The 25920-nt window shown below is 53.6% G+C and overlaps 1 protein-coding gene across 1 annotated transcript; it reads left to right on the forward strand.

Annotated features, from left to right (window-relative positions):
- Positions 1 to 6821: 6821 nt before the first annotated feature.
- LOC139799574 (ovotransferrin-like) lies at positions 6822 to 24062 on the forward strand. The gene is made up of 17 exons (XM_071751645.1): positions 6822 to 7007; positions 9870 to 10033; positions 11043 to 11151; positions 12361 to 12552; positions 12700 to 12835; positions 14041 to 14096; positions 15122 to 15291; positions 15412 to 15598; positions 16675 to 16829; positions 17911 to 18004; positions 18527 to 18562; positions 19563 to 19721; positions 21105 to 21249; positions 22174 to 22238; positions 22710 to 22894; positions 23467 to 23653; positions 23834 to 24062. Exons 1-17 carry the CDS (start codon positions 6965 to 6967, stop codon positions 23869 to 23871), a joined length of 2121 nt encoding a protein of 706 aa, XP_071607746.1. The 5' UTR covers positions 6822 to 6964; the 3' UTR covers positions 23872 to 24062.
- Positions 24063 to 25920: the final 1858 nt, after the last annotated feature.

Here is a 25920-nt window from a genome sequence, read left to right on the forward strand (position 1 = left end):
ACATCAGGAGGTTCAGTACCAGCTCCTTGGGCCAGACCCAGCACAGGGCTCATGCTGTCAGTGCTCAGCCTTGACAAATCTCCCTTTCTTGGGGTCTCCTCTTGTTTTCTCCTTCTATGACCTTCCAGCTGCTCTCTGCCGGCCTCGGGGATGCCCCCTGCTTCTTGGGCAGCCAAAGGACCCAGCTGGGTGCTCCCTGAGGGTGCTGGGCTGGCTCTGCTGCTTGCTGGCCAACTCCACCATCACCTTGCCTCTCTCCCCACTGTGGTCCAGCCACATCCTCTGGGACAGCCCTTGTGGGGGGCACATCCCATAGAGCTGGATCCAGGCGTTCTGGGGACAGAGGAGTTGTGCAACTCCCTGGTGCATGCCCTGGCCTGAGAGCTGAGGCTCCTGCCAAAGCTGCTCTGGCCATGCAGGGCTGCTGGCACTCACCCTTTCTTTTCAGTGTTTACTGCTTTATTCCCACAGGTCCTTGGAAAACAGACAGGAAGGCAGGGGGAATGTTATCAGCCTCCAGCCCCTCTCCTTACCAGTGTGTCTTCAGCAGGAATGATCAGCTCACCCCATTTTTCTGCCTTCCCTTCCAAAATCCTTCAAAAAAAAAACCATCACAGCCCCCCCAAGGCTGCGCAGACTTGCTGGTAATCCCATTAAGCTTTGGTTTAATTAAGCCCACTTGAAGCCTTAATTAGAAAGAATGGCACTAATTGCACATCTGAGAGGGAGAGCGTTGGAGGGGGTGCTGGCCAGGGGAGCAGAAAGCTCTGCTGACCCCAGCCAGGGCCTTCCAAAGGACCTGGGGGTGTCTTGCTTGAGGTCTGGCAATCCTGTTTCCTCCCAGTTGGTGGCTGGTGGGGCCAGGGATGTCCCTGGAGGGGCTGGGGGCAGTGGCATTGCCCTGCAGAGCTGCTCTGCAAAGCAGGAAGGGCTGAGCCTCCATCTCTTCCCAAGCTAAAAATGCAAAGGTTTAGTGGCACGGTGGTGCAGGCAGCTCCAGACAAGAGGCTTCAGTCTGCAGCTGAGTTTGTTGCTCTGAGCCAGGAAGAGCTGCTTAAAATGGACAGAGAGCTCTTTGTTTGCTCTGGGCCACTCAGAAGTTAAGCAATACTTCAGAAGAAATGCTTAGAAGCAAATATTGGCTCAAACGACAGCAGCTCCCACTCTCCAGTGGCCAGTTCAGCTCATCCCAGGTAGAAAACACCAGATTGCAACACGGTCAAAAGCTGACACCAAGTATTTCTCCTGCCCAGCAGGGAAACTGGTTTGGGATGTTTCCTGAAAAAATAAACTGCCCGGGATGACTCCGGAGCCGGGAGCTCAGCCTCCAAAATGCTTCTCCAGGTCCAACGGGGTTGAAAGGATGTTGCTGGAGAGACTGCCACAGCTCTCCAGGGATCTGTCAGACCTTGGGAGCCATGGGGAAGGCCAAACTGGTCCCAGTGCACAGCCAGGGACAGAGGTGACACTCCCAGCTCCTGGCGAGCCCCGTGCTCCAGGGGATGAGGGATTCCTTCTGCAGGAGCATCAGGCAAGCAATGGGATTTCTCCCCATCCTTACCCTGCCCAGGTAAGGTAGCCCCACAGCTGACTTCTCCTTGCCCCTCCTGGGTACCTGAACATGGAATCACAGAGGGCTTTGGGTTGAGAAGGGTCTTTAAACACCATCTAGTCCATTGCCCCTGCCCCGGGCAGGGCCACCTCCCACCACACCAGTTTGCTCTGTGTCCAGCATGGCCTTGAACACTGCCAGGGATGGGGCAGCTTCTCTGGACACCCTGTGCCAGGTTCTCACCACCCTCACGCTTTCTTTTCCTTATCCAATTTAAATCTCCCTTCTTTCAGTTTGAAACTGTTCTGCTTCCTCCCCACCTGCTGGGACCAGAGCAGGACAAGACTCGAGCCCCACTTCTGCAGCTGACCACGCTGGCATCCTTGTGGTGGGCAGGATCCAGCCTTTTCCAAGCCACAAACTACAAATTCCCATTTCTAGAGGGAAAACCAAGCCAGCTCTACAGACAAGCTTAAAGCCCTGGTCGGTGAGTATTGCCCTCTGTCTTCAGCCCAGCCCCCCCTGAGCTTCAGCTGATTCATTTTGGGTTTTTTCCTTCCCCTTCCAGCCCTTCCCCTTCCATCTGTTCTCTCCCTTCCAGCCCTTCCCTTTCCATCCCTTCCCCTTCCATCCCTTCCCTTTCCAGCCCTTCCCCTTCCAGCCCTTCCCTTTCCAGCCCTTCCCCTTCCAGTCCTTCCCCTTTCAGCCCTTCCCTTTCCATCCCTTCCCCTTCCATCCCTTCCCCTTCCAGCCCTTCCCCTTCCAGCCCTTCCCTTTCAGCCCTTCCCTTTCCAGCCCTTCCCCTTCCATCTGTTCTCTCCCTTCCAGCCCTTCCCCTTCCAGCCCTTCCCCTTCCAGCCCTTCCCCTTCCAGCCCTTCCCCTTCCAGCCCTTCCCCTTCCAGCCCTTCCCCTTCCAGCCCTTCCCTTTCCAGCCCTTCCCCTTCCATCCCTTCCCCTTCCAGCCCTTCCCCTTCCAGCCCTTCCCCTTCCAGCCCTTCCCCTTCCAGCCCTTCCCCTTCCAGCCCTTCCCTTTCCATCCCTTCCCCTTCCAGCCCTTCCCCTTCCAGCCCTTCCCCTTCCAGCCCTTCCCCTTCCAGCCCTTCCCCTTCCAGCCCTTCCCCTTCCAGCCCTTCCCTTTCCAGCCCTTCCCCTTCCATCCCTTCCCCTTCCAGCCCTTCCCCTTCCAGCCCTTCCCCTTCCAGCCCTTCCCCTTCCAGCCCTTCCCCTTCCAGCCCTTCCCTTTCCATCCCTTCCCCTTCCAGCCCTTCCCCTTCCAGCCCTTCCCCTTCCAGCCCTTCCCCTTCCAGCCCTTCCCCTTCCATCCCTTCCCCTTCCAGCCCTTCCCCTTCCAGCCCTTCCCTTTCCATCCCTTCCCCTTCCAGCCCTTCCCCTTCCAGCCCTTCCCCTTCCAGCCCTTCCCCTTCCAGCCCTTCCCTTTCCAGCCCTTCCCCTTCCAGCCCTTCCCTTTCCAGCCCTTCCCTTTCCAGCCTTTCCCTTTCCAGCCTTTCCCTTTCCAGCCCTTCCCTTTCCAGCCCTTCCCTTTCCAGCCCTTCTCTCCCTGATATCCCAAGGGAAACTGAGTCTCCCTCACCCAACCACCAGCCCGGTGACCCTGGGGACAGCAGCGTTTGCTCCCCAGGTCCCCACTGCTGGCTGGGAGCACCCCAACAGAAATGACTGCTGCAAAGGGTGGGTGAGGATGCCCGTGCTGGAGCTGAACCTTGCCCCCAGCTTTCCCTCTCCCCCATTAATATTTTGCCCACACTCCCACCCCAGCAGAGCTCAGCTCCAGCCTCTGCTGGGCCGTGTTGGCTCCGGGACGGTCTGAGCCTCGGAGCAGGGAGCAGCCAGCCCTGTGATAAAGCTCAGCCCTCTCCCAGCCTCTCCTGCCAGCTCTAAATTTATCCCAGTCCAGTTACGACCTAAATAAAGCAGCCTTTATTTAGGAGACAACAATTTAGGAGGCAGCCTCGTCTCAACCACAAGCCCTGGCGTGGTTTGCAGCCCCAGCAGGGCTGTGGTGATGAGCAGGTGGTGTGGTGATTCTGCCTTCAGGTTTCCTTTGGGTGAGGCCAAGCCTCGTTTTCTCCTCGGGGTTCTGCATCAGCAATGGCCCACGCTTGGCCAGAGGGTGTGTTAATTTCTGTTGCTTCATCGTTTCTGTAATTTTGAGCAGCTTCCTCTTTCTGAAAGCAGAGCAGTTGGGATCCGCAGGGTTGCGACAGGATGAGCTGGTGATGGGTGAGGAGAATTCAGCTCGTTCCGTGGAAATGGAGGCTACAGATGGCTTGGTGCTTTCTGGATAACAGGGACAAAGTCTGAGAGGCACTGGTTTAGCTCTGCTCTTTCTGGTGCAGCTGCTCCTGCTCACATGAGCCAGACCAGTGACCTCTTCCCTTGCAAGGCAGCAAGAATTCCCATCTTTAGGAAGAACTGGCCCTTCTTGCATGGCCATTTGGGCATGGGAGGAGCTCTCTTTTTGCCCCCTGCCACGCTGAGGTGTGGGTCTAACCAGAACCTGTAGAAGCACACGTGTGTGTTTACTGGGAGAGAGGGCCCAGTGTGCATTTTCAAACACAAAATTTGGAGGGGCTGATGGGCATCTGGGGGAAGAAGTTGGTTGCACCAACAGGTTTGTCCCTCCTGGACTCCAAGGCCACCCAGAATACTTTGTCTTTTCCATCCAAGGCTTCCCTTGGTGTTATGTGCTCCTAAGAAAGGAGCATCTTGGAGGCCTGTGGGTCAGAACAGGGTCTGTCTGGTCGAGTTCTGGTGGCCTAGGGGACACGTCCCCAGTCTGCTGTGCTTCTGCCACTGGGTACCTCCAAGGAAAGCTGTGTGCTGGAAGAGTTTCTCCTCCCCAAGCTGCTCTGCAAAGCTGCTGAAGGAGCAGCCATGGGACAGGCAGACAGCAGGAGGTGAATGGAAATCCATCCTGGAGAAAAGCAGGATTTGCTGGCATCACGAGGAGGTAGAGAAGCTGCTCTGGGTGTGGCTGGTGACTCTTTGGATGGCTGGAGACCTGGGAATCCAGCAGGTCACTGCCAAAGGCTGGAGGACAAGAGGTAAGCAACAAAATCTATTGCAATCCAAGACTCTTCCTTCACCCCCTGGTTTGCCCTGATGCCATCTGGGAGGGTGAGGGACAGAGGTGTGGAGTGGAAACCACACATCACACCACATATCACATCACATCACATCAATCACAGCCCCCCCTTAGCAGCCAGGGATGCAGGTGGGATTGGAGAGGGTGGAGAGGAGCCATGGGGGGGTGGTGGTGAAAAATGCTGGGGAGCACATGCAGAAGGCAAGAGAAGAGCACAGGCTCCTCCAGCAACTGCTCCTCTGCTGCTTGAATTTTGTTGCTCTGGTTTCCAAGCTTTTGTTTTGGTTTTTTTTTTCTTTTTTCTTTTTTTTTCTTTTTTTTTTTCATCATTTTCCTTCACCTATCACAAGGCAAAAATCCCTTTATCAGCCCTGGATAGCATTGTAACTGCTTCGTTTGTGGAGTTAAGTTGTCCAGATACTTTCACCATTATTTACATGCTCAGCTCTCTTGGATTTTTCCAGTGCCACTGCTATTTCTGTTAGAGGAGGCATTGGGGGACAAATCAACAAAAATAACAGCTCTGGGAGAGCCAGGGGTGACAGCCAGCAGGGAGCACTTGTGCCACTGCCTCCCTCAGATGGGGACCTTGCTGATGGAGCCCAAGTGAAGCAAAGGTTGGTGAGACCCATGGGGAGCTGGGGGGGGGGATTTCAGTGCCACCTCTGGGTGCTGGGAGATCTGGGAGGGCCACAGCTCGCTGGAGTGAGTGTGGGTGGGAGATGTTTCAGCAGGGATGTGAGGGGATGTGATGTGTGTGTCCCACCCCCAGCTGGACTGTGCTGGGATGTGCTCTGGAGACAGCACTGCTGCTCCTCTGGGGCAGCAAGGGATGAAGGGATGAGAAATAGGAGCTGGCCAGAAGGAATGCCACGGGTTGGATGCTGAAATAACCAGTGTGGCCATGAGGGAGGGACCCCCAGTAGCCAGAGCCACAGGCAGGGCAGGCTCCTGGTGTCCCAGGGGAGGTGGCATTGCCTGGGGGTGCCCAGCAGGCTCCTTCCCTGGCTCCCTTTGCTGAGCTTTGTCCCAGACTGAACTCGGGGTTCCCAGCAGCATCGAAGCCACCACCACCCAACCCAGAGGCTGCTGAGAGGAGGGAGAAGAGGCAGCTCAGGGCACTTGCACCGAGCTCAGCAAGGAGCCCATGGCATTGCTGCCTGGAGGGTGCAGTCTGTGGGAGGGGAAGGACCCGTGCAGGGGATCAGGAAGGTCACAAAGCCAGTGCTGGTGCTCTTGAGACCAAATCTTTGAGGTGGACCCCACTGCTGGGCTCTCTGGGGCATCGGGTACCTTGTGCCAGGGGGCCACGGGGGTGGAAGAACCCTAGGAGCTGCTGGCTGGGGATGCTGCCAGGGCCTGGGGGCTGAGCTGCTGCATTCAGGGACTCTCACACAGGGTGCATGTGCCAAAGCCAACCTGAAGCTGGTCCTGCAGCAAAGAAAAGATGGGGGCATTGAGCCTGGACCAACATGGTGAAGGTTCACCAAGCCAGACCCCACTGCTGGGAGGTCAATCAGGAGTGACACACAGAGAGAAGGAGGTTTTGCAAAAGGAGGAGGAGGAGGAGGCAGGTGACTGCTCAGCTCAGCATTTCTTCCCAGAAGGTTTGAAGAGGGTTCAGTACAATGGTTTTTTTCTGACTCGAGCTCTTCCGTCGGGTCGGTGCCATGGATTTGTTTTCCTCGTGCAAGGAGTTTGCCAGGGTGCTTGTGAGGGACATTCGCTGCCTTTCCAAGCCCTTGGCCATTGCCCAAAGAGCTCCAAGCCAGGGTCAGGCCCTGAGGATGCTGCCAGCCAAAGGACCGGGCCGGACAGCAGCAACTCCTGGCGAATACCCGAACCTCGGGGCTGGATCCAGCGGGGACTTTCTGAGCTCAGGCTGGGCGGGGGGGGGGGCTGGCACAAAGAAAAGGGTCCCTCCCGTGGTGTCTCAGCCCGCAGGGGAGAATTCAGATGTCAGAACTTGGGAATTTTCCATCTTAAACCTCCCCCCCGGTGAAAAGCAAAGCGCTTTGTCCCGCTCCGGCTGCTGCCCGGGGAGGGGTTCGGTGCCAAAGTGAAAGGCACTAAAAATGGGCTGATCCCCGGGGGGGGGGAAAAGGAGGGGGGGGGGAGCGATTCGGGAGCTATTGAGAAACAAGGAAGGACAAACAGCGTTAGGTCATTGCTTCTGCAAACACAGCCGGGGCCGCTGCTCTATAAAAGGGGGGGAAAAGGGTTTGGGAGCCATCAGAGCCCTGGAGGGGACAGGCTGTGACCAAGGCTGCCGCACCCCCTCCTCGGCACCCGACTCCCTTCAAGCATGAAACTCCTGCTCTCCACCGTGCTGTCCCTCGGGATAGTGGGTAAGTGGCTGCTGCAAGCAGGGTTTATAGGGAAAAGGAAGAATCGGAACCTCCCGGGATGCCGAGCTCTCCCCCCGGCCAGGGCTAGGTTAAAGCTGCAGAGGGTGCCAGCCCCAGGCAGCCCTAAGTAAAAGCCAAGGATCACCTGGCAGCTGCCTGCTTTGCCAGCTGTGCAGCCCTGTCAACAGGAGTGCTCTTTGGAACATTAATTACAGCTTTTTTTTTTTTTTTTTTTTTCCCCTCTTGGGCCAGCCCGTGGAGGCTGGATGGTCCCCAGCTCCCCACAGCGAGGTGCTGAGCACCCGGGTGGCAGGCAGGAGCAGGGATGCTCCCTGAAAAATGCCCTTCCAGCCAGCTGCTGGGCCAGGGAGGAGCAGGGATGCTCCCTGAAAATTGCAGCCAGCTGCTGAGCCAGGAGAGGAGCAGGGATGCTCCCTGAAAAATGCCCTTCCAGCCAGCTGCTGGGCCAGGAGAGGAGCAGGGATGCTCCCTGAAAAATGCCCTTCCAGCCAGCTGCTGGGCCAGGAGAGGAGCAGGAGGTCACCAAGGAGAATAGGAGGAGGAGGAGGACTGGAAGACCTGCCTGCAGTGCCTGCACGGCTGTTGGGTTCAACCTTGGAGCAGCAAAACAGAGTTTAAATATTAAGAGTCTGCTGCACCCAACCTCCTGGTGACTGCTGCCTGGGGAGGGAAGGAGAGGGGTAGGCTCCTTTTTTTTTAGCTGGGATCTGCTGATCCTCATCCCTCCTGGTGCTGGTCATCAGTGGTGGGAAGTGGTCCCTGTGCCCTTGGCATCCTGAAGTCCTGGAGCTGAGTCCTGCCATGCAGTGATGATTGATTTATTCTCCAGTGCCAAGTCCCTGCTCCTCCCCTGGGGATGCCCCAAAGCTCTGCCCCAGAGCCCATGGCACCTGGGCTGATGGTGTCTTCCTGGTGCAGCTTGGCTGAATCCCTCAGGAGGTCCCAGTCCAGGCTCTGCCCGGGACAGGGGAGTTGCCAAGGCCAGATTCAGGTGGCCATGGCTTTGTGCAGCCAAGGCTTGAAACCAGAGAGGTGATGGAGAGAGGGATTAAGGCTGAGGCTTCTCAGCCTGCGCTGGGAGGAGTCTCCTGGCAGGGTTATGGCTCAAAAATCAAGCAAGAGAGAGTGTTTCACGAGGGAAAAGAGAAAACTGAAATGTAAGCTGGGAGGAGTGGCTGACACACCAGAAGGCTGTGCTGCCATTCAGAGAGACTTAGACAGGCTGGAGAGTTGGGCAGGGAGAAACATGATGAAATTCAACAAGGGGAAGTGGAGAGTTTTGCATTTGGGGAAGAACAACACGATGTCCCAGTATAGGTTGGGGGCTGAGCTGCTGGAGAGCAGTGTAGGTGAAAGAGACCTGGGGGTCCTGGTAGACAAGAAGATGCCCATGAGCCAGCAATGTGCCCTTGTGGCCAAGAAGGCCAATGGCATCCTGGGGTGCATTAGAAAGGGGGTGGTTAGTAGGTCAAGAGAGGTTCTCCTCCCCCTCTATTCTGCATTGGTGAGGCCACACCTGGAGTATTGTGTCCAGTTCTGGGCCCCTCAGTTCAAGAAGGACAGGGAAGTGCTTGAAAGAGTCCAGTGCAGAGCTACTGAGATGATTAAGGGAGTGGAACATCTCCCTTGTGAGGAAAGGCTGAGGGAGCTGGGTCTCTTTAGTTTGGAGAAAAGGAGACTGAGGGGTGACCTCATCAATGTTTTCAAATATGTAAGGGGTGAGTGTCAGGGAGATGGAGTTAGGCTTTTCTCAGTGGTGACCAGTGATAGGACAAGGGGTAATGGGTGTAAATTGGAGCATAGGAGGTTCAAGTTGAATATCAGAAAAAATTTTTTTACTGTAAGGGTGACAGAGCCCTGGAACAGGCTGCCCAGGGGGGTTGTGGAGTCTCCTTCACTGGAGACATTCAAAACCCACCTGGACACGTTCCTAGGGGATGTACTCTAGGGGGCCCTGCTCTGGCAGGGGGGGTTGGACTAGATGATCTTTGAGGTCCCTTCCAACCCCTAGGATTCTAGGATTCTATGTTAGAATGCAATGTGCCATCCAGGGCTTGGGGGCAGCGAGCTGTGCTTGCAGCCTCTGGCTCCCCACAGCTGTGCCAGGAAGGAGCAGAGCTCAGGTGAGGTGGGCACAGAGTTCAGCTGGAAGGTACCAGCACTGCTGCTCTGCAGGCTGCCAAAGAAGGCAGGAGGCTGTGCCCACCTGAGCTCTTTGCTTTGCTCCCCTCTCCCAGAGCAGCTTTGGTTGGTAAGGAAGCTCTTGGAAGAGAGGGCTGCAGAGGTAGCAGGGTCAGGCCCTGAGGATGCTGCCAGCCAAAGGACCGGGCCGGACAGCAGCAACTCCTGGCTGAGCTCCTGAGAGCTCTGCCAGAGGGGAAATGGAGGAGACACAGGTAACTCCATCAGCTCCTCCAGCTGCCCAGGAGGCCACGGATGGCAGCACAGAGAATGGAGCCTGGCCAGGGCAGAGCTGCCCTCAGCCTGGGGGTGTTGGCAGAGCCACCCCCTTTTCTCTCTGGTTTTGCAGTGTGATTTCTAGGGAAGGGTATGAATGTGTTGCCACGGATGTTGCCAGGAGCTGAAGCTGCTGGAATCCCCGTGCTGTGCAGCACATCCATTACCCAGGGACAGGAATGTCCCTCCCAGGTGTTCCTGAAGGTGCAGAAACACCTGCAAGCAAGGAAGAAATGTTTTTTCTGCGTGCCTTGGGAGATCTACAAGGGAGGTCCTGCAACCAGCCAAGGGGGAAGAGAACCAGGGACTATATATTCATAGAGATGGGTTGTTTGGTTGGTTTTTTGTCTCTCTTAAACTCTTTCTGTCTGCTTCTTTGCCCAGCTGTGTGTTGTGCTGCCCCCAACAAGGCCAGCATCAGGTGGTGCACCATCTCCTCTGCAGAGCAGAACAAGTGCCTCAGCCTCCGGGAGCTGATGCAGCAGGAGAGCGTGGCCCTGAACTGCCTGCAGAAAGCCACCTACCTGGACTGCATCAAAGCCATCTCGGTGAGTGGGCAGCAAAACCCTTCTGCTGGGCACCGGGGATGTTCCAGCAGCCTGGGGAAGGCTGGGGTTTCCTTTGAGCCCCTGGTTGCTGCCTCTCCCAGGAGAGACCCTGTCACGGTTTAACACTGGCCCAGCGATTAAACCGAGTATCAGATGCTCTCTATTAATCTCTCTCTCCTCCCTGATAAAGAAAGGAGAGAGAATAAGGGAGACAGACTTATGGGTTGGAAACTGAACTACACAGCTTTAATGAAACAGTGATGATAAATAAGAAAAATGACTAAATATATACAAATATACAGGAAAATTGATCCCACGTTCCTCCCCCCTCTCCCCCAATAACTCTCACGTCACCACAGAGGCTGCAGGGCAGCCCTGGGAAAGTCCAGGCTGGAATCCTGGAGTCAGCAGCAGTTGGGAGCTGGAGGCAGGAACACACAGATTCAGGCTGGAATGGATCAGGAGCAGAGGCAGAGGAAGGGATGGAATCCTTCCAGGATGCTGAGGTGAAGGAAGGGAAGCAGGAAAGGCAGGAAGGGCAGGCAGCCAGAAGCTGGAAATCTGGCTTGGCCCTCGTGATCCCTCAAATTTATACTGAGGATGAGGTGTATGGGATGGAATACTCTGTTTGGTCAATTCTGGCATCTCTCTTGTCCCTTCCTCCCCAAGGGGCTCCCCAAGCCCCCAAGAGGCTGCAGTTGGGACCTCTTTATCCCTTCTGGAAGGTAAAAGTTTTCCTCAGAGCTGAGCAGTGGCCTTGGCTCTGCACACCAGTCTCTAGCAGTAACTATGAACATCAAGTGTTATCAGTCCTAGAAGCCCACACTGTCTGAGAAACTTGCTGTTCATTTCAGCAGTGCAGCTGCTTACAAGAGACTGAGCTGAAAGCAAAAGCACAAGACAGAAAATCCCCTTTATCCTGACCCAAACCAGGACAGACCCCGGGGCAGCGTTTGCCCCGGCGCCTTCCCCGTCTGCGTTCAGTGACTGAAATCTTTTTGTTTTTCAGAACAATGAAGCAGATGCCATCAGCCTGGACGGGGGGCATATTTTTGAGGCAGGCCTTGCCCCCTACAAGCTGAAGCCCGTTGTTGCTGAGGTCTACGAGCACAGTGGAGGTACAGCTGGGTTTTACTGAGCAAAGTGATGCTGCAGGGACCAATCCCCCCCTACACGCCTCCCACCTTATTTCTGCTGGGTGTCTGAGCCACTGTCCCTGCCTTCCAGGTCTGAGAGGGGAAGGGGGGGCTGTTACACCAAGATGGGGATCATTCCCCCCGTGTGGAAAGGGGCAGAGCCATTTCTAATGTTAACTCTGATCAAAGTCATTGATCCCATGAGGATGCAGTGGCTGTGAAAGGAGAGCACCACGGTCGTCCTGAAGCATGGCCTAAAAATTGTGCTGGTCCCAGAGCTCCTCTTTTTTTTTTTTTCTTGAACTTATTTGGGTGAAACACTATCTTCCTGCACAGTCATTAAGTTTAAAAAAAAAATAAATGCTGGAGACAACAGCATTACCTCTGGTGGTTGTGGAGGAACACCCAGTGGAGATTACTGAGGCAAGAGGTTCAGACAAAAAAAAAAGAAAGGAAAACATAAAAGAAGAAAAAAAGAAGGAAAACATAAAAAGTGCTCTGCAGCAATCCCTTCTGATGAGTTAGCCCCGTGGCTCCATCCCTGCTCATTTTCTGTCCTGTCCTTCACCTCTCCCATCTTCCTCTGGGAGGCTCTCTCAGATGTTCTCTGGCCAGTTTTTGTTTTCCTTGCCTCACACAGTCCTGCCACACTGAGTCCTCCCAATCTCTTGTGACCTCTTCCCTGGAGTTCAGCCTGTTCATACACAGCATTCAGGATCAAAGCAACACGACAGAGATATTCCCAGTGTGGTTACAAAGCAAATACAGACGTTACATGGAAGCCTCTGGTCTCCAACATCCCTAAAACTAAGGCACGTGCAGCATGTGATGGAGCAAGTGTATTTTTAAAGCCCAAATGTGGAATTTTCTTCTCCTGAGACTTAGGTATGCCTCGGTGGGTGAGAAGAATTCCCAAAAAAGACTTGCTCTGGGAATGTCTGCCCAAGGAGCCAGGAGTGTTGGATGTGCCAGTGGCTTTGGGTCCCTTACCCTGAGTAAGGGTACCACGGGCACCACGGGCTCAGTGTGGGCAGCCCAGCTCCCCCAGAAGGCACTGACTGAATTCTGTGTGTTCCAGCAAAGCTGCAGATCGTTTGGAAGTGCAGCCCCTGAAACCAAGGGCAGGGCAAGCTCGGGGCCATCCCCAAGCTCTGCTTTTCCATCGTTTTCCTGCTTTCCCCTCTGCTGCAGGCTCCACCACCAGCTACTACTCGGTGGCCGTGGTGAGGAAAGGAACAGGCTTCACCATCAACGATTTGCAGGGCAAAACCTCCTGCCACACAGGCTTGGGAAGGTCTGCTGGCTGGAACATCCCCATTGGGACACTCCTGAGCCGGGGAGACATCAAGTGGGAAGGCAAAGACTCGGGGTCCATCGAGCAAGGTGAGGAGCAGGGAGATCAATGCCTTAAGCTAAGGGTGCTGGGAGAGGTAGCTCCCAGAGCAGTCGCTGCCCTGTGTGCATCCCCTCCCACCCTGGTCCTTGTAGAAGTGAATTTTAGGCTGCTCATTGCTTCTTTCTCCTCTCCAGCTGTGGCCAATTTTTTCTCTGCCAGCTGTGTGCCTGGGGCCACCACCGAACCCAGACTCTGCCGTCAGTGCAAAGGGGACCCCAAAACCAAATGCTCCCGCACAGCACCTTATTCTGGATATTCTGGAGCTTTTCTGTGAGTCAGAGTTGTGTGCCCTTTAGGGAAATGTCCTAGCCCTGACCCAGCTGAGTTTTCCTTATAGCAGAGATGATGTGTTGTAAGCAGGGGGTCCTGAGGGCACGGAATGTAGAGAACAACTGGGAGGAAAAATCCAGTTAGGAATAACAGTCAGGCAAGCAGCAGGAGGTGAGAGAGGCAGCTGGGCTGGATGGTTCTGCACAGGCTTGAAACCACACAGCAGATCCTATGAGGATCCTATGTACAGATCCTATGAGGAGAGGCTGAGGGAGCTGGGGGTGTTGAGGCTGGAGAAGAGGAGGCTCAGGGGAGACCTCATCACTCTCTACAACTCCCTGAAAGGAGGTTGGAGCCAGGGGGGGGTTGGGCTCTTTTCCCAGGCAACTCTCAGCAAGACAAGAGGGCACAAGAGGTCTCAAGTTGTGCCAGGGGAGGTTTAGGTTGGACATGAGAAAGAATTTCTTTCTGGAGAGGGTGCTCAGGCATTGGAATGGGCTGCCCAGGGAAGGGGTGGATTCTCCATCCCTAGAGGTTTTTAAGAAGGGGCTGAACGTGGCACTGAGTGCTCTGGGGTGGTTGTGGATTAAAGGTTGGAGCTGATGCTCTCAGAGGTCATTTCCAAGCTGGATAATTCTGGGATTCTGTCTCCCACAATTTTCCCTGGGGAGGAAGGGAAATCACTCTCTACAACTCCCTGAAAGGAGGTTGGAGCCCCCCTGGTCAGGATCTTGTCCCAAGACAAGAGGCTTCAGTTTAGGTTGGATATGAGGAAAAAATTCTTTCCAGAGAGGGTGATCAGGCATTGGAATGGGCTGCCCAGGGAAGGGGTGGATTCTCCATCCCTGGAGATATTTCCAAAGAGCCTGGATGTGGCACTCAGTGCCATGGGCTGGGAACCACGGGGGGAGTGGAGCAAGGGTTGGACTTGGTGAGCTCTGAGGTCCCTTCCAACCCAGCCCCAGATTCTAGGATTCTATGATTAGCACTGTGCCCAGTCCTATTATTGGGCTGCTCTGAGCTTTGCTTCTCTGCAGTTAAGTTTTCTTCCTTTTTTTTTTTTCTTTTTTGTGGAAGGGAAGGCTAGTGCTCTGTGGCTGCAGTTGGAGCTGAAGTAATCTGTTGAAACAGGTGGTAGGGAGCCACAGTATGGTTTGGTTTTGGTTTTGTTTTTTTAACATCTCTTCGGTTCCTTCCATCTGCAGCTGCCTGAAAGATGGAAAAGGTGACGTGGCTTTTGTGAAACACACAACTGTGCAGGGTAGGTTCAAGATCACTCATTTCTCTCCTTCCCAGGCCAAGCTCTCCCTGCCACTCCATCCTGCAATTAGTCTGCACCCTGCAGGCTTTGTTACTCCCCAGGTTTGCCCCAAACCTCTTCTCCTCTCATCTCTAGAAATGTGTTTACTCTGTGGGCTGCCTCAGCTTGGTTACTGAAAAATCTGCTTGTGGTGGGGCCCACTTTTTGTTCTTTGGGGTTCTTCTTTGAAGAAGGAAAAGCTGTTTGGTTTAAGTTGGAATTAAGTTGGAATGAAGTTGGTTTAAACTGGGCTCATCCTGGGTGCCACGTCTCAGAGCCAGGGGAGGAATTGTGGAGGTAATTATCCTGCTCCATCCCTCCAGGAGGGGCTGTGGAGGGAATTCAGCCCAGGGACAGATGAGAAATAACAATCCTAAACTGAAAAAAGGAGAGACATGGACCAGATAAAGGGAGAATCATTTTTTTTCTCCTCGAGGAGAGCCAAGCAGGGGAACATGGAGCAGCCGTGCACGCTCCATCCCTGGAGCTTTTCAGGGATCCACCTGGAGCAATCTGGTTGGGAGATCTTCAGAGGACTTTCCCACCAGAATTCTCCTGTAACCCTGTGATCTCTGACCTCCCGGGCTCTGTTTTCAACCTTGGCACTGCTGCTCTTCCCAGACCACGTGCAGCTCCTGACCTGGTCAATCCGTGCGTGTGGTGTTTGTTAAACTATTTGTATTTCTGTCTCTTGGTACCTGCCTGGATGCCTGGGCTCTACTGCCACGGAAATCCTCTCCCTGCTAGGTTGGTTCTGAGAGACACAGGATCATGTCCTTCACAGGCAAATGCTTTCCCCTTTCTGCATCACCTTCACGTGGCCACGGCAACCCCATCACCACTCTGCACCCCATCCTCTGAGAAGAATTCTCCCCCAGAAATAAATTCATTACAAGGCTGCCCCAGAATGTTTGGGGTTTGGTGGTTTATTTTTTTGTTTGGTTGGTTTTTTCCTCCATTAACTCGTGGCACCTCTCTTCCTGCAGAAAATGCCCCTCAGGAGAAGGATGAGTACGAGCTGCTGTGTCTGGATGGCAGCCGCCAGCCCGTGGACAACTACAAGAGCTGTCACTGGGCCAGGGTCCCTGCTCATGCTGTGATGGCCCGAGATGACAGCAAGGTTGAGGACATCTGGAGCTTCCTCTCAAAAGCACAGGTAGCACCAAGCTTCTCTTTCCCCAGCAGCCCTTCTCCTCCCCCCTGGCTTTCCTGGCTCTCTCCGGCGTTCCCGGCGCTTCGCTGCGATCACTCTCTGATTATTTCCCCCTCCTGGCAGGAGAAATTTGGTGTGGGCACCTCTGGCAGCTTCCAGCTCTTTGGGCCACCAGGGAAGAAGGATGCAAGCCTCAAGGACTTGCTTTTCAAAGACTCTGCTGTAGAGCTGAAGAGGATCCCAGCACTGATGGACACCCAGCTCTACCTGGGCTTTGAGTATTACAGTGCCATCCAGAGCCTCCAGGAGGGTAGGCAGGGCATGGGATCCCAATCCTCATGTTGGGTCAGTGTCAGCTGCACTCAGGAGCTGGGATCAGATCAGCAAATATGTCTAGGGAAGGGAGCAAGAGGTTTTTTATTTTTTTTTTTTATTTATTTTTTGCAAACACGGAATTTCCCTCAAGGTATTCCACAGCGAATTGAAATAATGCTGATTATTTTAACAGCATTAAAATCACACTCTCGACCTCAACAAAAGGAATTCTGTGATGCCAAAGTCAAAATAACATCATCACCACGCTGACAAAAGTGGAAAAGTTCCACACATTCCACCCCTTGCTCCTTCATCACAATTACAACAAAAAAATTCAATTGCCCCAGGGGTTCAGCATGGTCAAAACTGCTGCTTAGAAAAGCCATTTCTGGGGTGTAAAAGGAAGGACTATCCCGGGACACTGGGTCCATCCAGTATCAGCCACTCCAGGCAAACAGTGTCCTGGATTTCCATCCAGCCTCATCTAGCATTAATTATTTTATTAGCATTAAAACCACACACCCTTCAGGGGCTTCACTGTCCTCAACATGAGGAACTCTTTGATGCCAAAGTCAAAATGTCTGATGTCCCAGCTGGCTTTCTGATTGCCAAACAGCTCCCAAACAGCCCCTGAAATTCACTTTAAATTGCTCAGAGAGGTCAGATCATTCAAAGCAGGTCGTTCAGATGCTTCTGTAGAGGAACTGGGGTGTGTTTCTCCAGCTGGCTCTGGGGGGTGTAACTCTGGGGGCTGTCTGGGCAAATAAATCAGAGGCAGCAGTGTTAGCAGGGGGTGGTTTCTGGGCTGTGATGTTTTAGCTAACAGGAACCTGCATGAAGTGCTTGTGTTAGGCAGGAATTCTCCTTCCTGACCTGGGAGTTGACTTCTGAGCATCCTCAGACTCAGCCATCCACACGGGGTTTGGTTTTTTTTTTTTTCATGAGAACTCCTCATGTTGGGCAGAGCCAGGCTGGGGGGTGCAGAAGGGTTCAGGGCAAGCACCTTGTTTCCAGGCTGATTGTTCTGCAGGGCTTTAAGCTTCACCTCTCTGCCCTCTCCTGGCTTTCCAGACCAGCTGAATCCCAACCGCAGGGAGAACAAGACCCGGTGGTGTGCGGTGGGGAAGAACGAGAAGAGCAAGTGTGACCTCTGGAGTGTGGTCAGCAATGGGGAGGTGGAGTGCACCGTGGCAGACAACACCAAGGACTGCATCATCAAGATCATGGTATGGCTTTTTTTTGGCTTTTTTTTTCTGGTTTTTTTTTTTTTCCCCTTTTTGATTCTCCTTGTGAACTTTCCAGCGTTGCTTCTTTCAGCCCAAGGGAGAGATGGGGGGGTGAGGGGTGGGGAGGGAGCAGATTTTAAAATAAATTTTAAAAAAAACCCCAAACCAACAAAGCAACCTATAATTTTTTAATAAACAAATGAAATTAAACGAAATGGTTAAATAAAACCGAAATTAAAGAAAATAAAAGGCTTTGCAAGAAATGCCAGCGGGCACAAACCAACCTCATCAGAGGCAAAAGGCTTGGCCAGTTTTTCAGTGATTGTCAGTTAAAAAAAATTTTTTATATATACATTACAGTGTTCTTTTTTGGGGTGTCCTAACAAAAAAGCAGTTTTCTGGTGGGAAGTAACTTTTTATTTAGGAAAGGAAGGCAAAATACAGAGTGGTTCTGTAGCAGAGAGGAGGCAGCTGGTGGCAGTGGGTCAGTACCTCAGTGATGTTCAGTAATATGTAAAGGGGGAGAGGCAGGAGGATGGAGCCAGCCACTTCTCAGGGATACCCAGTGACAGGAGAAGAGGCAAGGGACAGAAGTTTGAGCACAGGAGGGTCCAGAGAAACACGAGGACAAATTTTTTTTAGTGTGAGTGTGAGGGAGCCCTGGCCCAGGCTGCCCAGGGGGGCTGTGGAGTCTCCTTCCCTGGAACCACTCAGCCCCCACCTGGATGTGTCCTGTGGGACCCCCTGGAGGTGACCCTGCTCTGGCAGGGGGTTGGGACTGGATGATCTTTTGGGGTCCCTCCCAAGCCCTCCTTTTCTGTGATTCTGTGAGCACTGTGAAGGCAGCACAAGGTGCAGACCTGAAGCAGAGGTGAGGAAGCAGCTGAGCTCGGGGTGCTTGGGGCAGGCAGAGCCAGAGCTGCTCTTGCTGGAGGTGTTCCAAGTGCTCAGGAGTGATGCCTTTGCCCTAAGCCTTGCTGAACCCTCCCACCAAGCACTCCTTTGACAATCTGATGTCTGAAAAAGCACTGTCCCTGGGGCCAGACACCCTTGTTTCAGGGCTGTGCCCTTTTCCTTGCAGAAAGGTGAAGCAGATGCCATCAGCTTGGATGGAGGTTTTGTCTACACTGCTGGGGTGTGTGGCTTGGTGCCAGTGATGGGAGAAAGCTATGAGGGTAAGCACAGCTCCTCTGGGGGCAGGGGGTGGGGAAGAGGTTCCTGCAAAAGCACTGGGTTTATTCTGCTGTCTGGAGAGCAGCCTCAGAGCTGCACCCCCGGGGAAATCACAGAACCATCAAGACCCCTTAAGGTCATCACATCCAGCTGCCAGCATCCCCCCACGAGTAAAATAGATCTGTCAGTATCTGTCTCAGCCACAAAACCCACAGGATTCTCTGAGGCAGCTCTGCTCACCCCTTCCCCAAGGTGTGTCAGGAACACAGTGACCTCCAGCTCCTCTTTTATGGCTGAATTATAATGTCAGTGTCCTTTAGCACTGGTGAAACCTGCTGGCTTAGCTCAGAGGAAGGGACAGAGGCTGTGCCTTGTTCTGCTGTGGCACAAAGTGTCACCTTAAGTAGTCACTCACAGGATGGAGCTTCTCCAGAAAATACCCAGTTCAATATCCTTTCTTTGGATGGGGGGGGGAGGGATTTGTCAAATTTTTTATCTAATATCTTCTTTTTTTCCTCCCTCAGATGACAGTCAGTGCAGCAAAGCAGAAGGAGAACCAGGTAATTCCTGCCAGCAGAAGGGCAGAAAACAGCCCTGACATGGGTATAAGCAGAAAAATGGAATCACAGAATAATAGGGATTGGAAGGGACCACTAAAGGTCCCCCAGCCCAGCCCCCCCTGCAGGGGACACCCTCACCCACATCAGATTAATCACTCTCATCAATCCTCACCTTGAACATCTCCAGGGATGAGGCCCCAACCCCCTCCCTGGGCACCCTGTGCCACTGTCCCCCTGCCCCCATGGGACAGAACTCCTTCTGAACATCAGAACACAACTGCACCCACGAGTGGAGGGTAAAAGGCCACTTCCCAGACAAAGGGGGTCTGATGTAGATACTAAAAATCTGGGAGGTGAATTTAGCACCTGGGGGGGAAAGGCTGGGTCTGCAAGCACAGGGCAGTGGCAACCACACCATCCCAGTGCCAGGACTGGGAGCAGGGCAACGAGTTCCAGCATTAGGAAACAGCTCCTTACAGAAAGGAGAAGAGGGAGAGGAGGGGTTCTGCCCTTTGTAATGAGAAATCAGCACCTAGATGGTGGATTTTCCCATCAAGATAATCTTGTTATGTGCAGCTAGAGAGAAGGAATGCTTACAGAACTGAGATGCCTTGCTTTGGGACTATCTCTGTGCCATAAATCTTTGAGTGGAAGTTCCAGGAGAAATTTCCTTTTGGATTCTATTTAGAGTAAGGTTCAGCTTTTCTTCATTATCCCTTTCATTAACTTTCACTGCAAGGGCATCTTGTAGAATGGGTGCCTTCCAGCGTGCCCAAGTGCCAGAATTTTGGGGGAAAGAGAGATTATCCCAGGAATACTGATTTCCTGGGAGCACAGTAGGAGTAGGTGCATCTCATCTGCAAATTCTTCTGTTGTGGCAAATCCTTGCCAAGTGCCAGGTATTTCTGCTAATCCCAAACAGAACCAATGCTCCCCTAAGGGAGCACAGTGGGATCCTCAGGTCAGCCCTTAATTCTCCTCTGTTTTTCTCTCCTGGCAGCGTCCTACTTTGCTGTGGCTGTGGTGAAGAAATCCAACAGGGATATCACCTGGAACAACCTGCAGGGCAAGAAGTCCTGCCACACTGCTGTGGGGAGAACTGCTGGCTGGAACATCCCCATGGGCTTGATTCACAACAAGACAGGGAGGTGCAATTTTGGTGAGCTGAGTTCTGCAGACTTTCGTTTGGAGCTGGGAATCCAGCTGGAGAAAAAAAAAAAAATGTTTTCCCACCCTGCATCTGAATTTCTGAGTTTCTCCTGCCCCTGTGTGAGGATCAAGTGGTAAAAATCTGCCCTGCCTCTGGGTCTGGCAGTGAGATTGCTCAGAAGTTCAACAACTCCATCCAGCTTCCAGTGGGTGAGAATTAGGGCCCAACAGAAATAATCTGAAAAGATTATGGCCCTTTGGCCACAACAACCCCATGGGGAGCTCCAGGCTGGGCACAGAGTGGCAGAAAGGGACCTGGGAGTCTGGATTGCCAGGAAGCTGAAGAGGAGGCAGCAGTGTGCCCAGGTGGCCAAGAAGGCCAATGGCATCCTGGGCTGGCTCAGGAACAGCGTGGCCAGCAGGTCCAGGGAAGGGATTCTGCCCCTGTGCTCAGCCCTGGGGAGGCCACAGCTTGAGTCCTGTGTCCAGTTCTGGGCCCCTCAGCTCAGGAAGGAGATTGAGGTGCTGGAGCAGGTCCAGAGAAGAGCAAGGAGGCTGGGAAGGGATCCAGCACAAGTCCTGTGAGGAAGGGCTGAGGGAGCTGGGGGTGTTGAGGCTGGAGAAGAGGAGGCTCAGGGGAGACCTCATCACTCTCTCCAACTCCCTGAAAGGAGGTTGGAGCCAGGGGGGGGTTGGGCTCTTTTCCCAGGCAACTCTCAGCAAGACAAGAGGGCACAAGAGGTCTCAAGTTGTGCCAGGGGAGGTTTAGGTTGGACATTAGGAAGAATTTCTTTCTGGAGAGGGTGCTCAGCCATTGGAATGGGCTGCCCAGGGAAGGGGTGGATTCTCCATCCCTGGAGATATTTCCAAAGAGCCTGGATGTGGCACTCAGTGCCATGGGCTGGGAACCACGGGGGGAGTGGAGCAAGGGTTGGACTTGGTGATCTCTGAGGTCCCTTCCAACCCAGCCAGTTCTAGGATTCTGTGATTCTATGAAGTGTATAATTATTAAAAGGGAATCTCAAACCACAAGAAGATGGTAGTAAATGGTAGATTCAGCCACTCTGCACCTTCTCCCCCAGCCCTCTCTCACTGCTGCCAAACACAACTCTGCTGGCCCAGAGGAGGCTTGGGCTCTGCCTAAGCTGGGAATGGTTGGCAGCAAACATCTTTTTTTTTTTTTTTTTTAATGCCCAGGGCAAGTGAGCCTCGGGCTCCACTCCACTGCCAACAAGTTTTGCAGTGAGAACTGCACTCCCCTGAAGCTCCCTCTCACAGCCCTCTCTCACTGATGCAATTTTAGCACACAAAAGTTCTTCCCAAAAGAAAACCTAACTTTTCAGTGCAGGGAAAAACGTTCTGTTTTGGTTTTTTTTTCCTTTCCTGCCTCCAGATGAATACTTCAGTGAGAGCTGTGCTCCCGGGTCTCCTCCGAACTCCCGCCTCTGCAAGCTCTGCAAGGGCTCTGGGGGGGTCCCACCAGAGAAGTGTGTTGCCAGCAGCCATGAAAAATATTATGGATACACTGGAGCATTCCGGTAGGTGCTGGGAACACCTTGGGAGTAGTCCCAGAGGCTTTGGGCAGATCCCAGGTGGAGCAGAGCTGGATGTTTCTGCTGAGCTGCTGCCCCTTTTTCCCCGTCCCGCTGCTGCAGGTGGCTGTGCCAGTGCTGTGGGTCCTGCATGCATGCTACAGGGTTTTTTTTTTTTCATTCTGCAGCCTCCCACAGAATGGTTCAAAACGTTCCTGTTGTGTAAAATTAAGGTGGCAGAGCCTCCTGGCAAATTCAGAGGGAGACAAGTGCTCTGGGCAGACCTCCTGCCAGCTTTAGGGTTTCAACAGGACAAAGGAGATAAAAGATGGGGACCCCCAAAGGGTGCTGCCACAAAACACTCCCTGTTAAACCCCTCTGGGCTTTGGTGAAAATGAACTGTCCTCTAAAAAGTGCAGAGAGCAGAGCACAGGTCCCGTGCCATCTCCTCCATCCCTGCTCAGCAACAGCCCAGGTTTAAGTAATTCTTACAGAGGATGAATATAATAAGGAATATAAAAAGGGAATGATTCTTCTTGCATTCCCACCTAGGGCCAGAGAGCCCTGCTTCAGCATTTGCAAACCTTTTTGGTTTCTACAAAGCTGCTAACACTTGCAGGCAGGCATTGCAGGAAGCAAAGCAAGCTCTGAACTTGCCCAAACTGCTGCTTTCTGACAATAATTTTTTTGGTCTTTTTTACCATGCGAGAAAGATGCATATTTTGGGGTTTGTTGTGTTTTGGGGTTTTTTCCCCAGAATGTGTCAAACGATTGGGTTGCAGATATCATTAAAATATTCCCAGCGGGGCTCCCAGACCTCTCTGTTCTCAGAGATTATTATTTTTTACAAAATAAGACACAGAATGAAACCTGTGGGGCTGGGGCAGGACTGAATTACCCCCATCCCTTGTCTTCCTCTGTCCTTCCCAGGTGCCTGGTGGAGGAGGGAGATGTTGCCTTTATCAAGCATTCAATCGTGGAGGAAAACACCAATGGTAGGTGGTTTTTCTGCTGCATGGGATTGCCTACCTCCAGCTTCATTATTTCTGCTCCCAGTTTTCTTTGTCCTGTCCATCTCACCCCTCTCAGAAAAGGAGAATTCAAGTGTCAGCCCGTGCTGGCTGCCCAGGAGGTTTCTGCAGAGCCACTTCCCTGCTCACCATCATTATCCATGTGGTGCCTCAGCCCCTTTGCACAGCTCCCCACTTGCCTGAAAATTAAAAGTTGGGTTTCCACGTCTGAAAGCAGCCACTGGAACTTGGGAAAAAGCACAAGGGGGATGTGACCAAACGTCCCAACCCGCTCTGAGTGCCTGGGTCCATCCCATGGAGTTTTTCTGAGTTTCCCTTCCATCTCCCTTGGTACATTCCAAGTCTCCAAGTGCACGCTCAGGCAGGGACAAAGGCTCTGCTCGAGTCCTTCTGCTACACCAGACCTCTGAACCTCCAAACCAATTCTCTTCAAAGGCAAGAACGAAGAAGAATGGGCCAAAAATCTGAAAATGGATGAATTTGAGCTGCTGTGCACCGACGGGCGACGGGCAAATATCATGGAGTACAGGACCTGCAACCTGGCCAGGGTTCCTACCCACGCTGTGGTCACACGTTCTGAGAAAGCCAAAAAAGTCCAGGAGGTGATGGAGAGACAGGAGGTGAGTGCTGCTGCCTTCCTGCAGCCAGGGTGCTCCAGCTTCCCCAGGGCACAGCAAGGGGGGTTAAGTTACTGATGCAGAGTGACAGCCTGGTTTTTTTTTTCCCCCCTCCTCCTTCCTCCCCAAACTCCTCCTTCTCCTCTGCCCCCTTTAGCTGGACTGTCACACTGTCCCTGTGTGACATGACACCCCAAGAAGCCAGCAGCCAGGCAGAAGCCAGGTTAAAACACCTCTGCTGGCTTTGCAGAGAAAACCTCAAGGTTGGCTCCAGCCTCAGGGTCCCCCGGAGGCACACGGGGAGTTGGTTCCTTTTTTGCTGTCACCCCAGGGCTTGGGCACAGCTGGCAGCATCTGCTGAGAGGCTCTGCACGTGGTGATATGCTAAAACAGCAAAAAAAAAACCTGTTTAGACCGTTGTGCTGGCCAAGAGCTCCCTCGTTTTAACCCCACCAGCAGGAGAATGGATGCTGAGCTGCTGGAGCTCAGCTGAAGAGCTGTAACTAAGAGGGAGGCTGAGTCTTGCCAGCTTCCTACCTCTTACACACTCTTGCCTTTTCTTGCCTTGATTTCAGAAACTCTTTGGGACAAAAGGCATTGATGCAGACAGGTTCAAAATGTTTGAGTCTTCAACCAAGGACCTGCTGTTTAAAGACATGACCAAGTGCCTGGTCAAGCTCCGCGAGGGAACGACGTACAAGGAATTCCTGGGAGATCAATATTATGCTTCAGTTGCAAGCCTCAGCACCTGCAATCCCTCAGGTAACTGGGGCAGCCTCAGAAAGGAGGCCCTGAAGGGCAGTTCTTGGCCTTCTCACTGGCCCAGTTCCTCCTGTAGCCACCCTTGGAGCACATTCCATGAATCTCCCACCCCGTGCCCCTGCTGGGCTGGGAGTGCTCCAAGGCAGGATCCAAACTTCTCCCTGTCCTTTCCCTTTCCAGATCTCCTCCAGGTCTGCACCTTCCTGGAGGACAAGTAGGGAGGTGGGAAGAAGGAGCCTTGGTGATGGGGGAGGAAGCTTCAGGGGTGGCTCCTCTGGTGCCCCCAGCACCCAACACCACCCCGGGGAAGACCCTCTGCCCGTCCTCATCCTCACTCTGAAAGGGGCTGGCTGAGACTTCCCTGCTCTCTGCTGCCATCACAACAAGAAATAAAAACTCAAATCTAAAAGGGGGTGTCCTGAGGGGTTTTTTCAAAGCAGTCCTGGAGCCCATTCCTTCCTCAGAACCTCTCCCTGCAGGACAGTGTCAGATGCCAGCAGGGCTGCTGCCCCTTGGGGAGGCAGAGTGCCCACTGGAGAGGTTGATTTCAACACAAAACGGATTAAATATGCCACAGAGCCCATGGAACTGATGTTTTGTGGTGCTTCTGCTTCCCCCAGGCAGGGGGGGTGTTTGTGGTGGAGGGTGGTGTTTGTGCCAAGGAAGCTGGAAGTTGGAGAAGGAAAAAAAAAAAAAACCCCAAAAGCACCGAACTGCATCAAGCAAAGAGTGGCTGTGGGATGGGAGGTGTGAATAGGAATCACTCCACCCCATACCTGGCTGGATCTGAGTCATTCCCACCAGGCAGCACTCCTGAAACACCTCAGTGTTGATGGGGAGCATCCAGGCTTAGAATTCCCTTTTTGAACAAAATCCAGAAGGGGCCTGGAAACTGTGGGGTTGGGGAGTCTGTCCAGTGTCCTACTGACCTGAAAAAAAACATCTGGGTGGGCAGCCTGGCTCTGATCCGTGGTGAAAACAAAAAGGCAAGAGAAGATGGTCTGCTGAGGTTTTTCACCTGAGAGGAACAGAGGCTGGGATAATCCAGGAGGTCCCAACCCTCTTGGCAAGCAACCCCCTCCCAGCCCTCCATGGCTTTTAGGCCACTGCAGCCCCAACCTGTCTCCAGCAGCTCCCAGAATCTTCTGGGTGACACAGGGGGCTGGGGGCCTCCCAGAGAGTGACCTCGGGTCAGGAAACTGATCTGCAAAAGAAAACAGAAAAGCTGCACCAGGAGGTTGCTGGGGCAGAAGGGAAAGGCTGTCCCTCCAGCAGGGATGTGTCAGGCAGGACTGCAGACCCTCACCCACATTTCCCCACCTCAGCTGCAGCCCCAAGGGGCCCCCCTGGCTCCAACCTCCTCTCAGGGGAGAAAGCTCTCCCCTCAGCCTCCTCTGCTCCAGGATCAACATCCCCCGGGCCCTCAGCTGCTCCCCACAAGTTCTCCAGCCCCTTCTCCTTGCTCCCCAGCCCCTTCTCCATGATCTCCAGCCCCTCTCCTTGCTCCCCAGCCCCTTCTCCATGATCTCCAGCCCCTCTCCTTGCTCCCCAGCCCCTTCTCCATGATCTCCATCCCCTCTCCATGATCTCCATCCCCTCTCCATGATCTCCATCCCCTCTCCTTGCTCTCCATCCCCTTCTCCATGATCTCCAGCCCCTTCTCAATGATCTCCAGCCCCTTCTCCATGATCTCCAGCCCCTTCTCCTTGCTCTCCATCCCCTTCTCCATGATCTCCAGCCCCTTCTCAATGATCTCCATCCCCTTCTCCATGATCTCCATCCCCTCTCCTTGCTCTCCAGCCCCTTCTCCATGATCCCCAGCCCCTTCTCCATGATCTCCAGCCCCTTCTCCATGATCTCCATCCTCTCTCCTTGCTCCCCAGCCCCTTCTCCATGATCTCCAGCCCCTCTCCTTGCTCCCCAGCCCCTTCTCCATGATCTCCATCCCCTCTCCTTGATCCCCAGCCCCTTCTCCATGATCTCCAGCCCCTTCTCCATGATCTCCATCCTCTCTCCTTGCTCTCCAGCCGCTTCTCCATGATCTCCAGCCCCTTCTCCTTGCTCCCCAGCCCCTTCTCCTTGCTCCCCAGCCCCTTCTCCATGATCTCCAGCCCCTTCTCGAAGATCTCCATCCTCTCTCCTTGCTCCCCAGCCCCTTCTCCATGATCTCCAGCCCCTTCTCCTTGCTCCCCAGCCCTTTCCCCAGCTCCATCCCCTCCTCTGGACACTCTCCATCCCCTCCATGTCCTTCTGCTCGGCAGGGGCCC

The sequence above is a fragment of the Heliangelus exortis genome, chromosome 9 (assembly GCF_036169615.1).
Source record: "Heliangelus exortis chromosome 9, bHelExo1.hap1, whole genome shotgun sequence".
Lineage (NCBI taxonomy): Eukaryota > Metazoa > Chordata > Aves > Apodiformes > Trochilidae > Heliangelus > Heliangelus exortis.

What these genes read in the sequence shown, in the direction of transcription:
- LOC139799574 (XM_071751645.1), top strand. Translation starts at nt 6,965, where the DNA reads ATGAAACTCCTGCTCTCCACCGTGCTGTCCCTCGGGATAGTGG. An exon ending in GGATATTCTGGAGCTTTTCT is followed by an intron (nt 12,836 to 14,040) that starts GTGAGTCAGAGT and finishes TTCCATCTGCAG; the next exon opens with CTGCCTGAAAGATGGAAAAG. An exon ending in GCTTCCTCTCAAAAGCACAG is followed by an intron (nt 15,292 to 15,411) that starts GTAGCACCAAGC and finishes CCCTCCTGGCAG; the next exon opens with GAGAAATTTGGTGTGGGCAC.